General features: G+C 42.7%; 1 protein-coding gene across 1 annotated transcript; it reads right to left on the bottom strand.

Moving 5' to 3' along the window:
• Positions 1 to 12,515: 12,515 nt before the first annotated feature.
• On the bottom strand, positions 12,516 to 13,035 carry MARVELD1 (MARVEL domain containing 1). Its single transcript, XM_082268333.1, has one exon. It carries the CDS (start codon positions 13,021 to 13,023, stop codon positions 12,529 to 12,531), a length of 495 nt encoding a protein of 164 aa, XP_082124459.1. The 5' UTR covers positions 13,024 to 13,035; the 3' UTR covers positions 12,516 to 12,528.
• Positions 13,036 to 14,721: the final 1,686 nt, after the last annotated feature.

Genomic DNA, 14,721 nt, shown 5'->3' with positions numbered 1-14,721 from the left:
TATGTATAGCACTGATTACTGTAGTAATGTCACTGGTACCCCCAAAAGTGTCAAAAATGTCAGTCAAGGGTCCGATCTGTCTGCTGCAATGTCGCAGTCCCGAAAAAAAAAATTGCAGAGCGCCGCCATTACGCGTTAAAAAAAAAACAATAAAAATGACAAAAATCTTTCCCGTAGTTAGTAAACGCAATAACTTTTGCGCAAACCAATCAAAATACGCTTATTGCGATTTTTGGGCTAAAATGTTAAAAAATTTTGATTTTTACATTTTTTGTGGGGGAATTTCATATAAAAAATGTGAAAAAATATTGTTATTTTTTCAAAATGTACGCTCTTTTTTTGTTTATAGCGCAAAAAGTAAAAATCGCACAGGTGATCAAGTACCACCAAAAGAAAGCTCTGTTTGTGGGAAAAAAAGGACGTCAAATTCGTTTAGGTACAGCGTCGCACGACCGCGCAATTGTCCGTTAAAATCACGCAGTAAAAAATCGCAAAAAAAACCCTGGTCAGGAAGGGGGTAAAATCTTCCGGGGCTTAAGTGGTTAAGCAAAAGATTTTTTTTTTTTTATATCTTTATTTTTCAAAGGTAGAGGAGAGATTTGGGGTCTTATAGACCCCCCAGATCTCTCCATAAAGAGGACCTGTCATCCCTAAATAAATTACAAGGGGATGTTTATTAATTGTCACCTCTTATTTAATTAAGTTTTTTATGTATTTATTTATTAAGGCTACGTTCACATGTAGGCGTAGCGGGATTCTGCCCGCGATCCGGAAATCATTGCAAATCGCGGGACACCTGTGCGATGCCCCGTGATTTGCAATGGCACCCCAAACGCTGTGCGATGTTGCCGCGATTTCCGCTTGTCGAATCGCGGTAACAGCGCGCAAACAGAATCGCGGGACGCACAAAAGAAGCTCCTGTACCTTTTTGGGCGTCATGAGTCCCGCGATTCTGTTTGCGCGATGTCACCGCGATTCGGCAGGGGGAAATTGCGGCAACATCGCACAGCGTTTGGGGTGCCATTGCAAATCACGGGTATCGTACAGGCGTCCTGAGATTTGCAATGATTTCCGGATCGCAGGCAGAATCGCGGTGATTTTGCCCGTGATCCTCTACGCCTACATGTGAACGTAGCCTTAGTCACTCACTTATTTATAGGTGTTTTGCGCGGCTAGTTGAGATATATTTTCCATTTATGATATTTAAATTACAAGGGGTATAATAGGAATAAAAGTGATAAAAAAATAAAAATAAAAAGATTAAAGGGACAGTGTAAAAAAAAAAAAAAAAAAAAAGAATAAAATAAATAGGGAAACAAAAAAATAAGTAAAGCGCCCTCATCCCTCTGTGCTTATGCATAGAAGCAAATGCATAAGATAACGGTGGTCACACCACACATTTGAGGTTTTGCCGCAAATGTTAGAGCGAGAGCAATAATTCCAGCACAGGACCTCCTCTGTAACTCTAAACTGGTAACCGGGTTAAGAATTTTTTAAGCGTGGCCTATGGAGATTTTTAACCAGTTCCGGACCGGAAGATTTTCCCCCTTAATGACAAGACCATTTTTTTGCGATTCGGCGCTGCATTACTGACAATTGCGCGGTCATGCGATGCTGTACCCAAATAAAATTGATGTCCTTTTTTTTCCCCCACAAACAGAGCTTTCTTTTGGTGGTATTTGATCACCTGTGCGATTATATTTTTTTTTTGCCCTGTAAACAAAAAAACAATTCTGAAAAAAAAAAAAAAACAATATTTTTCACATTCTGCTATTTAACATTCCTAATAAAAAAAAAAAAAAAACTTAATCAAAATTTTTCATCATTTTAGGCCAAAATGTATTCTGTTACATATTTTTGGTAAAAAAAAAAATATATATTTTTTTTACCAAAAATATGTAGCAGAATACATTTTAGCCTAAAATGATGAAAAATTTTGATTTTTTATCTTTTTTGGGGAATATTATATAGCAGAATGTAAAAAATAAAAAGTGTATATTGATTGGTTTGCCCAAAACGAGCGACAATTCTAAAACAAAATACTTTTATATTATTTTTTTTTAAGAATTGTCGCTCTTTTTGGGCAAACCAATCAATATACACTTTTTTATTTTTAAAATTCTGCTATATAATATTCCCAATAAAAAAAAAAAATAATAATAATTTTGTTCATCATTTTAGGCCAATTTGGATTCTGCTACATATTTTTGGTAAAAAAAAAAAAATTGTATTTTGTTTTAGAATTGCCGCTCTTTTTGAGCAATTCAATCAATATACACTTTTTTATTTTTCACTTACTGCTATATAACATTCCCAATATAAAAAAGTTAAAAATCAAATTTTTTCGTCATTTTAGGCCAAAATGTATTCTGCTACATATTTTTGGTAAAAAAAAAACAAAAAAAAAAACTTAGATTTTTAATTAGAATTGTCGCTCTTTTTGGGCAAACCAATCAATATACACTTTTTTTATTTTTAAAATTCTGCTATATAATATTCCCCAAAAAAAAAAAAATCTAATTTTTTCATAATTTTAGGCCAAAATGTATTCTGCTACATATTTTTGGTTCAAAAAAAAAAAAAAAGTGTATATTGATTGGTTTGGGCAAAAGTTATCGCATCTACAAACTAGGGGGAAACATTTATGTCATTTTTATTTATTTATTTTTTCTAGTAATGGCGGCGATCTGCGATTTCTAGCGGGACTGCGACATTGCGGCAGACAGATCGGACCCCTAACTGACATTTTTGACACTTTTGGGGGTACCAGTGACATTACTACAGTAATCAGTGCTATACATATGCACTGTTATTGTACTAATGACACTGGCAGGAAAGGGGTTAACCCAGGGGCGATCAAAGGGTTAAACGTGTCCCTAGGGGGTTCTTTCTAACTGTGTGGGGGATGGGCTTATGGAATGAATACAGGGACCTGTGTTCCTAAATAGGAGGAGCCCTGTGTCCATTGCTGACAGAACAGCGATCTGACGTGTTTGCAACGGCAGACTGGGCCGTTCTCTCTTCACGGGGAGCGATCGCGGATGCCTGGCGGCAATTGCGGCCACCGGACCCGCAGATCAACTTCCCACTCTGGCAAATCGCGGTCCCGCGAAACGACGTAACTTTAGAGACAGAGCAGACCGGCCGCAGTATATGTAATGCTGGTAGTCTGCAAGTGGTTAAAATATAACTGAGGCAAAACATTTTTTTTTAAATTTTGGATAGAGTGGGGAGGGATTAGAACCCCCGTTAGGGAGATTCACTCTCTCTATTTGTCCTGTTTACTATTATCATTGAAAGTGAAAGTAATTGAAATTACCCAAAAGTTGGGTTGTCCCCTGAAAAGTAACAGCGTGGAAATCCTCCAATGGGGACACTGGTTCTGGTGACCGGGGGGGGGGGGGGAGGGGGGTCCCCAAGGAATTCCCTTCATTTACAGGGATTGCCTCTCACTTCCTGTTTGCCTATGGGACAGGACGTGAAGGGAAATCTCCACAATGGAACACAGATGGCAAAAAAAAAAAAAAAATCTGACAGGGGTTATAACCCTCCTATACTCCATCCAAAATAATAAAAAAACAAGTTTTGTCTATAGTTCTACTTTAACCGATTAAGGACCGCTGCGGCAGGCAGCCACTCCTGTGCGAACCGACGTAGGTATACGTTGGTCGCGCGCCTACAGCTATGGGGGCAAGCCCGCACCGCCGGCGGCGCGCTCCCGCCCCCATTTAGCAGCGGGGACTCTGATGCATGGGGCAGACGGCTCCGATTGCCGCCTGACACCCACGATCTTTCCCCGCTGAGAGAGAAGGACGGTCAGCTGTTGTAATCACATCTAACCGTTCTCTCTGGAATGATCACAGAGCTCCTGTGATCCTTCTATATAGGATCACAGGTCTCTATGGTCATTTATCAAGCCCCGCCCCAATTTAGCAGCAGGGACTCCACTGCACGGGGCAGGCGGCTCCGATTGCCCCCTGACACCCACAATTCCTCCCCGCTGAGAGAGAAGAACGGTCGGCTGTAGTAAACACAGCCAACCGTTCTTCTCCCTGGAATGATCACAGAGCTCCTGTGATCCTTCTATATAGGATCACAGGTCTCTGTGATCATTTCACAAGCCCCACCCCCATACAGTTAGAAACACTCCCCTAGGTAAACATTTGACCCCTTGATCACCCACAGTGTTAACCCCTTCCCTTCCAGTGTCATTATTACAGTGACAGTGCATATTTTTAGCACTGATTACTGTAGTAATGTCACTGGTCCCCCCAAAAGTGTCAAAAATGTCAGTTAGGGGTCCAATCTGTCCACCACAATGTCGCAGTCCTGCAAAAAAAATCGCTGATCGCCGCCATTACTAGTAAAAAAAAAAAAAAAAAAACTATAAAAATGACAAATTTTTCCCGTACTTAGTAGACGCGATAAGTTTTGCGCAAACCGATCAAAATACGCTTATTGCGATTTTTTTTACTAAAAACATGTAGCAGAAAACAAAATCGGCCTAAAATGTTAAAAAATGTTGATTTTTAATTTTCTTTTTTTTGGGGGGGGGGGGGGAATGTTATATAGCAGAAAGTGAAAAATATTGTTTTTTTTTTTTTCCAGAATTGTCGCATTTTTTGTTTAAAGCGCAAAAAATAAAAATCGCACAGGCGATCAAAGACCACTAAAAAAAAGTTATATTTGTGGGGAAAAAAAAGGATATCAATTTTATTTGGGTACAGCTTCGCACGACCGCATAATTGTCCGTTAAAATAACGCAGTGCTGAAACGCAAAATATGGCCCTGGTCATTAAGGGGGCAAATCCTTCCGGTCCAGAACTGGTTAAGTATCGTAGTTTGTCATGATTCTACGAGTGTGCGCAATTTTAAAGTGTGACATGTTAGGTATCTATGTACTCAGCGTAACATCATCTTTTATATTTTAAAATGAAAGAATATTCAGCGCTGAACTCCACACTAATATAATCAGATCAGCAGCTGAACACTCAAGGGCAATCATAAAAACCTTCAAAAAAAAATGATATCAGTAAAACGTGCAGTGCGATCATAATAAACCAAAAAATTGGGGTATAGAATGTGCTTTTTTGCATTCAAATTTATTTTTTACCCAAAAAATTGCATTTGAAAAACTGCTGCACAAATACCGTGCGACATAAAAATTAGCAATGATCGCTATTTTATTTTTCTAGGGTCTCTGCTAAAATAAAAAAATAATAATAATAATAAATATATATATATAATTATTGGGGATTCTAAGTAATTTTCTGATTTTTACTTGTAAACAAAAGGTGTCACAAAAGGCCTGTCCTTAAATTGTAAATCCACCGTAACAATAAAATCCTGGCATCTACAGATATACAGGATCTAAAGCCCCGTACACACGTACCGATCGTCGGCATACAAACGTTCGTCTTTTCTCCCTGGGATGTCGGTGTCTGTTGAAAAGTGCAAAGACTGCCCAAGAATTTTGTCCGCCGACTTCAGCTGACTGCAGAAGTGATGTCATGTAATGGTTAACTTTCCCTGTGTTTTTTCTTTTCTGAGCATGCCCAGTCTTGCTGCTCCTCCCCTGGCCCGACTCCCGCTGTGAATGAACACAGCGGGAGCCAGCCTCCGGCGGCGCGCGAGCGCCGCCCACAAGGGGCGGAGTCCAGCGACGTAGGTCTACGTCGCTGGACGGGATCGCGGCACTTTGCCGCAGTAGCCTCAATGTAAGCGGGGCTAAAGTGGTTAAAGTGTAATAGAAAAAGCTGCTATGTGGCCATATGTTAATCCATATAAAAAGACACCTACATCCCAATTGAAATATAAAAAACAATATTTCAGAGAGTATCCACAAGGCGGGTGCGAAAGAAGTTACACCACGTCCATAGGCGGGAGACGCCAATCCACCATACGGGCGTGGGTCATCGCACTCACAATGCGGGAAGTCAAAGAAATAAGTGGGAGGACTTGCGGGATTTTAATGGTGTCATACAAATCAGTGTATAGAGACAATCATATAAAAAATAGAAAATTAATTATTTAGTCCCCGTTCACACTAGGGCGACCTGTTAGGCGACCTGGTCGCCTGACAGGTCGCCGTAGGTCGCCTTCCATAGGGAAGCTGCGGACCCGTTCTAATTGGATCGACACAAGTCGCTCCGACTTAGAAAAAGGGTCCGGAGCTTCTTTGGGGCGACCCGGAGCGACCTGCATAGACTTCAATGTTATGAAGTTCGTGCCGGCCGCTCCGAGGTCGCGGTGCGAGCAGCGCGCCGCGACCTATGAGGTCGCCCCGGCAAAGTAGCGTCGCCCCAGTGTGAACGGGGTCTTAATCACAACAGACATTGATTAAAAGAACACTCACAAAAGGAATTCCTACATTCATTCAGAGAACAAATGGTACAAAAGGTAAATGCATGTTATAACAGATGGGACATGGAAGAGTAAAAAGAGGTCCATGTCCATCCACAAGACTTTACATGTTTCGCGGTGTTGAGACCGCTTCTTCAGAAGTTTATTTTATAAAGGAATATAGATACCGTAGATTGGCAATTAAAGCATATAGTTCCTATATACTCATATGTCCTCTGGGATTTGGAATAAAGTCAAGAAAATGACCCATAACATGATGCGGTCTCAACACCGCGAAACATGTAAAGTCTTGTGGATGGACATGGACCTCTTTTTCTACCGGATACTCTGCTTTTTTGGAAATGTTTACTCTTCCATGTCCCATCTGTTATAACATGCATTTACCTTTTGTACCATTTGTTCTCTGAATGAATGTAGGAACTCCTTTTGTGAGTGTTCTTTTAATCAATGTCTGTTGTGATTATATAATACATTTTCTATTTTTTATATGATTGTCTCTATACACTGATTTGTATGATACCATTAAAATCCCGCAAGCCCTCCCACTTATTTATTTGACTTCCCGCGCATTGTGAGTGCGATGACCCACGCCCGTATGGTGGATTGGCGTCTCCCGCCTATGGACGTGGTGTAACTTCTTTCGCACCCGCCTTGTGGATACTCTCTGAAATATTGTTTTTTATACTTTAAAGTGTTACTAAATACAGGAGCCTGCATTCACTATATCTGATCTCCCCAGGACTCTGCATTCACTATATCTGATCTCCCCAGGACTCTGCATTCACTATATCTGGTCTCCCAAGGAGCCTGCATTCACTATATCTGGTCTCCCCAGGAGCCTGCATTCCCCATATCTGGTCTCCCCAGGAGCTTGTATTCACTATATCTGCTCTCCCCAGGACTCTGCATTCACTATATCTGCTCTCCCCAGGAGCCTGTATTCACTATATCTGCTCTCCCCAGGAGCCTGCATTCACTATATCTGCTCTCCCCAGGAGCCTGCATTCACTATATCTGATCTCCCCAGGACTCTGCATTCACTATATCTGGTCTCCCCAGGACTCTGCATTCACTATATCTGGTCTCCCCAGGACTCTGCATTCACTATATCTGGTCTCCCCAGGACTCTGCATTCACTATATCTGATCTCCCCAGGAGCCTGTATTCACTATATCTGATCTCCCCAGGACTCTGCAGTCACTATATCTGGTCTCCCTAGGAGCCTGCATTCACTATATCTGGTCTCCCCAGGACTCTGCATTCACTATATCTGCTCTCCCCAGGAGCCTGCATTCCCCATATCTGGTCTCCCCAGGAGCCTGCATTCACTATATCTGCTCTCCCCAGGAGCCTGTATTCACTATATCTGCTCTCCCCAGGACTCTGCATTCACTATATCTGATCTCCCTAGGAGCCTGTATTCACTATATCTGCTCTCCCCAGGAGCCTGCATTCACTATATCTGCTCTCCCCAGGAGCCTGCATTCACTATATCTGCTCTCCCCAGGAGCCTGCATTCACTATATCTGCTCTCCCCAGGAGTCTGCATTCACTATATCTGGTCTCCCCAGGACTCTGCATTCACTATATCTGCTCTCCCCAGGAGCCTGCATTCACTATATCTGCTCTCCCCAGGACTCTGCATTCACTATATCTGATCTCCCCAGGACTATGCATTCACTATATCTGCTCTCCCCAGGAGCCTGCATTCACTATATCTGCTCTCCCACAGTACACAGAACATGGAAATGCAAGTATCTTAGTAAAAAAAAAAAAAACTGCTAAATACCTTTTCCTATCACCAGTATATAGCAGTCTTGTCCCTTCTAGCAGTGCCTGTAGGAGGAAGTTTCATACTACTATGACTGCCCTATGAGGCTGCAGGACTCCTGGCCCTCTGTCTAGACAGTGCTGATTGGCCCTGTACTGATCACATGCACCCTCCCAAGAAAAAAGAAAGAAGAAAAAATGCACTAGCAATACACACTAAAATGAGTGCCCGCAAGGCTCTGTGCTATCAGGAGATGGATTGGGGACAGTGGAAGAAGGGGAGGATCTGTGCATACTGGATTAAACAACCTTTTACACAATGCAGATGATTAACCCCTTAGGTTCCACAGTGAATATAACCAGCATGCTTTACTGCATATGCAGACTGATTTTACTGTTGTGGGTTTAGTAACACTTTAAAGGGTAAGTCCACTTTCGTGGGGGAAAAAAATAGCAAATAAAGAAAAAACAATATAGCGTATACAACTGCGACACAAATCATATTGTAATTAAATGTTATTAAAAATGACCTTTCCTTTTCCATCTGCAGCTGTTGTCATTTTCTGAAAATGCAATGCAATATGGCCGCCTGGAGCTGTTCTGTACACAGAATGTATACTGACCACACCCCCAGAAACATCATTTCCTGCTTGTGTGATTGGCTCACCAATTTTCCCAGATGTCTGCACTAAGATACAAGTCAGATTTCTGGCATCCCCTGCAACAAAAATGTCATTTTTGGTGAGATACTCCCAATAGGAACACGTCTAAAGGGATGCAGGCCCAGCAGATTTCCTCATTAGAGCCCTGCAGCTGCACAGCTGATAGATAATTATGAAACCACTCCCATTAGATCCACTCAGCACAGAGGAACAAACAATGATTTCTTCAGAATAACAAAAGGTATCTGCAACAAAGTTTGTTATAATCCTTGTAATGTACAGAGATCACCCAGAGGGGAATGTTTCTTCCTCAACAAAAGTGGAGTTACGCTTTAACCACTTTAAGACTGCTCATGTTGCTGCTACTGCTGCAAGGTGGCAGCCCTGGGTCCAGCGACGTAGACCTACGTTGCTGGACTCCTCCCTGTCTCAGCGGCGCGCACGGCTCCCTCCCACTGTGTTCAGACACAGCGGGAGTCGGGCTGGAGGAGGAGAGGCTGCGATCACCGTCTCTCTTCCCCGATTGTCTGGGAAAGTGTGAGAAGATCCGCCTGCTTGTGTAAACAAAGCAGGCGGATCTTCTCTGTGACAGACAGGGACAGATCACAGGATTCAGCATAGCTGAACCTGCGATCTGTGTCTGTGTCACAGAACCCCCTCCCCCCCACACACGTCAGTAAGCATGAGGCACAAATTTAACCCCTTGATCTCAAACAGTGTTAACCCCTTCCCTGCCAGTGTCATTATTACAGTAAGAATGTATATTTTTAGCACTGATTACTGTAGTAATGTCACTGGTCCCCCCAAAAGTGTAAAAAATGTCAGTTAGGGGGTCCGATCTGTCCGCCGCAATGTCACAGTCCCGCTAAAAAATCGCAGATCGCCGCCAAAAAAAAAAAAACAATAAAAATGACAAATCTTTCCCGTAGTTAGTAACTTTTGCGCAAACCAATCAAAATACACTTATTGCGATTTTTTTTACCAAAAATATGTAGCAGAAAACAAATTGGCCTAAATTGTTAAAAAATGTTGATTTGTAAATTTTTTTTTTTGGGGAATGGTATATATCAGAATGTGAAAAATATTGTTTTTTAAGTATTGTCGCTCTTTTTTTCAAAAATGAAAAATCCACCAAAAGAAAGCTCTGTTTGTGGGGAAAAAAGGGCGTAAATTTAATTTGGGTACAGCGTCACACGACCGCGCAATTGTCCGTTAAATTAACCCAGTGCCAATTTGCAAAATATAGCCTGGTCAGGAATGGGGTAAAATCTTCCGATCTTAAAGTGGTTAAAAATGCGCTCATTGAGAATTTTTTTGTCAAAGACATGTAGCTAAATACATTTTGGCCTAAATATATGACAACAATTGAATATATTGGATATTTTTTAACTGTCAAAGTAGAAAATGTAAATTTTTCGCAAAATTTTCGCTCTTTTTTTATTAATATTGCAAAAAATAAAAAGCGCAGAGGTGATCAAATACCACCAAAAGAAAGCTCTGTTTGTGGGGAAAAAAGGACGTAAATTTAGTTTGGGTACAGCATCGCATGACCGCTCAATTGTCAGTTAAAGTCACGCAGTGCCAAGTTGAAAAAAGTGGCCTGGTCATTAAGCAGGAAAATCCTCTGGTCTTAGGCTGCATTCACAAGTCAGCGTATTGATCGCGGGCAGAATTGCCGGGATTCCGCCCGCGATCCGGAAATCATTGCAAATTGCGGGACACCTGTGCGTTGCCCGTGATTTGCAATAGCACCCCAAACGCTGTGCGATGTTGCCACGATTTCCGCCTGCTGAATAGCGGTAACATCGCGCAAAAAAAAAATCGCGGGACGCATTACGCCCAAAAAAGTACAAGAGCTTCTTTGGAGCGTAATGCGTCCCGCAATTTTTTTTGCGCGATGTTACCGCGATTCGGCAGGCGGAAATCGTGGCAACATCGCACAGCGTTTGGGGTGCTATTGCAAATCATGGGCAACGCACAGGCGTCCCGCGATTTGAAACGATTTCCGGATCGCGGGTGGAATCACGGCAATTCTGCCCGCGATCAATACGCTGACATGTGAATGCAGCCTTTAAGTGGTTAAGCTTTGACAAAAAAAAAACCTGGAAGCTGATTGGTTGCTCTGCAGAGCTGCACCAGATTTTGCACTCTCCAGATACGTTATCTCTGCTCTTTGTACATGAAAAACAGAGATGACATCTCTAAAAATCTGACAATCGAAGTAAATCAACCCCAAAACGCCTTATCTAGCCCTGACACACCACCACATGCCGCTGGTTGCGCTCTACAATACACAATCATATATAGACGGTGATATATTTGTAGTTTATTTTTCTTAAAGCCGTAGAAGCACCCACCTCCTAGGAACACGGAAGGAAGGAAGGCGTTACATACACCTACTGTATATAACAACAACAAGGAAATCAAACATAATACTGCAATGGTATAAAATGTTCCCATATCAAAGCTGCATTCATATCAGTTTTTATCCAATTTAATCGATAAAAAAAAAAAAAAAAGTTTTCTGCAACCAAAATGTATCTTTGGAGTTGTATTGAGAACTATGACAAGCGTTACAAAGGCACATCATAAAGTAACAATGTATGTAAAAGGGACTCATCAGCCTCAGTAAAAGGGACTCATCAGCCTCAGTAAAAGGGACTCATTAGCATCAGTAAAAGGGACTCATCAGCCTCAGTAAAAGGGGTTCATTAGCATCAGTAAAAGGGACTCATCAGCCTCAATAAAAGGGACTCATCAGCCTCAGTAAAAGGGGTTCATCAGCATCAGTAAAAGGGACTCATCAGCATCAGTAAAAGGGACTCATCAGCCTCAGTAAAAGGGACTCAGCCTCAGTAAAAGGCACTCATCAGCCTCAGTAAAAGGGACTCAGCCTCAGTAAAAGGCACTCATCAGCCTCAGTAAAAGGGACTCAGCCTCAGTAAAAGGGACTCATCAGCGTCAGTAAAAGGGGTTCATCAGCATCAGTAAAAAGGGACTCATCGGCCTCAGTAAAAGGGACTCATCAGCATCAGTAAAAAGGGACTCATCAGCCTCAGTAAAAGGGACTCAGCCTCAGTAAAAGGGGCTCATCAGCCTCAGTAAAAGGGGTTCATCAGCCTCAGTAAAAGGGACTCATCAGCATCAGTTAAATGGACTCATCAGCCTCAGTAAAAGGGGCTCATAAGCCTCAGTAAAAGGGACTCATCAGCCTCAGTAAAAGGGACTCATCAGCCTCAGTAAAAGGGACTCATCAGCCTCGGTAAAAGGGGTTCATCAGCCTCAGTAAAAGGGGCTCATAAGCCTCAGTAAAAGGGACTCATCAGCGTCAGTAAAAGGGACTCATCAGCCTCGGTAAAAGGGACTCATCAGCCTCAGTAAAAGGGACTCATCAGTCTCAGTAAAAGGGACTCATCAGTCTCAGTAAAAGGGACTCAGCCTCAGTAAAAGGGACTCATCAGCCTCAGTAAAAGGTACTCATCAGCCTCAGTAAAAGGGACTCATCAGCCTCAGTAAAAGGGGCTCATCAGCCTCAGTAAAAGGGACTCATCAGCCTCAGTAAAAGGGACTCATCAGCCATCTGTTCCTCCAGATGATTATTTCCTCGGCCACACCTGGAATACGTTGCTCGTGTGGCTCAGGAATAGAGAAGTGAGTTTCTGCCGCTGCCCTTGAGCTACAAAAAAAATGAGTCTTTCTTTTTTTTTTCTCTGCGACGAGTTCTCCGCCACCCTTAAATGACGCTCTTGTTCCCTCTGCATTTCTTGACGGAGAAGCAGACGGTGGTGGAGACGTAAAAGAGGCAGCAGAGGCAGGCGAAGACAGAGGCCACCATGTAGGTCTTGTAGTAACAGGCGCCCCTGTAGTTGGGGATGTTGCAATAAGAGTTGCTCTCGATGGTGACGATGATAATGGCAGTGGCTGCGATGTGGAAGGCAGTGGCCAGGGCGTCGTAGACCAGGTTGGTGAGGAGCCATCGATCGCCTCCGATTAACGGGACCATTTCCTGCTTGTCCAGCAGGGTGATGAAATAAAGGAGCAGGGTGACCAGCCAGAAGAAGACGAAGACGAACAGAGCGAAGCGGACGGTGTTGTTGAAGTTGCTGGAGGCGATGGCAATCCAGACGGCGGCGCCGGTGGCGAGTTGCAGGAGTCTCACCACCCCGGGGAAGCTTCGGAGGAATTGCTTGTTGAGGCTGAGCGAACTCCTGGTGGCTTCGGCAGACATTTCACAGAGCACAGATGACTGACACAGGAGAAGGGGAAGAAAGTGGATTCCTGCAGTTCAGAACTTCTCTCCGGGATCCAGAGGAGCAGCAAGGGGACACCTTTTCATACAATCCAGCTCTGTGATTCTATTGTATCGTAGGATCTTTCAGGGCTCCCTTTTTTTTTCTGGTCGGGATGCAGGGTGTGGGCAGTCCCACCATGTAACTCAATGCCTCTCGTTCCTTTGCTGACATCATCAGCATGCAACTTCCTCTGCCTCAACATCTGGTTGTAACAGCTGAGCAGATTCCAGCTACTCTCTGGTATTGGCTGCTATACACAGAGCTACAGCATAGAGCTCACAGAGCATCAAAGCTTTGCTAGGAATGTAGAATCTGAGCAATGATGGGGGGGGGGGGGGGGGTAGAGGGAGCTGGAGGTGGAGAACTTACAGTATCTCACAAAAGTGAGTACACCCCTCACATTTTTGTAAATATTGTATTCTATCTTTTCATGTGACAACACTGAAGAAATGAAACTTTGCTACAATGTAAGGTAGTGAGTGTACAGCTTGTATAACAGTGTAAATTTGCTGTCCCCTCAAAATAACTCAACACACAGCCATTAATGTCTAAACCGCTGGCAACAAAAGTGAGGACACCCCTAAGTGAAAATGTCCAAATTAAGCCCAAAGTCTCAATATTTTGTGTGGCCACCATTATTTTCCAGCACTGCCTTAACCCTCTTGGGCATGGAGTTCACCAGAGCTTCACAGGTTGTCACTGGAGTCCTCTTCCCCTCCTCCCAGTGTTACCAACCCCCCGGAGGGAAATTTACTGGCAGAACGTCCAAAATTTACGGACGGCACCAATTTTTTACTGGCATTGCAAAAATGTACATATACAGGCTGTTTTCAGTGCTAAACCGTGCAAATATCAATACTTAAACTATAAACATGTAGATAGTGCTATTAGCAATGTGTTTAGGTTAACCACTTAAGCCCCGGAAGATTTTACCCCCTTCCTGACCAGGGGGTATTTTGCGATTCGGCACTGCGTGACTTTAACGGACAATTGCGCGGTCGTGCGACGCTGTACCTAAACAAATTTGACGTCCTTTTTTTCCCACAAACAGAGCTCTCTTTTGGTGGTATTTGATCACCTGTGCGATTTTTTGATCACGCTCTATAAACAAAAAAAAGCGTCAATTTTGCAAAAATAACAATATTTTTCACATTTTTTTATATGAAATTCCCCCCAAAAAAATGTAAAAATCTAAATTTTTTAACATTTTCGGCCAATTTGTTTCTGCTACCTATGTTTGGTAAAAAAAAAAATCACAAAAGGCGTATTTTGATTGGTTTGCCCAAAAGTTATCACATTTACTAACAAAGGGAAAGATTTTTGTCATTTTTGGTGTTTTTTTTTTTTAACGCGTAATGGCGGCGATCTGTGATTTTTTTTGCGGGACTGCGACATTGCGGCGGACAGATCGGACCCTTGACTGACATTTTTGACACTTTTGGGGTTACCAGTGACATTACTGCAGTAATCAGTGCTATACATATGCACTGTTACTGTAAAAATGACACTGGCAGGGAAGGAGTTAACTGTATTGGAGAGGGAGGGGTTAAGTGTGTCCTAGGGGCGTGTTTCTAACTGTGATTGGATGTGGCTACTAGTGTAAAAACAGAGATCAACGGTCCTACATAGTAGAA

Source organism: Pelophylax lessonae (assembly GCF_965119305.1).
Source record: "Pelophylax lessonae genome assembly, chromosome: 9".
NCBI classification, from domain to species: domain Eukaryota; kingdom Metazoa; phylum Chordata; class Amphibia; order Anura; family Ranidae; genus Pelophylax; species Pelophylax lessonae.
Note: the sequence above shows the minus strand (reverse complement) of the source record. Positions and strands in the feature narration are given on the sequence as shown.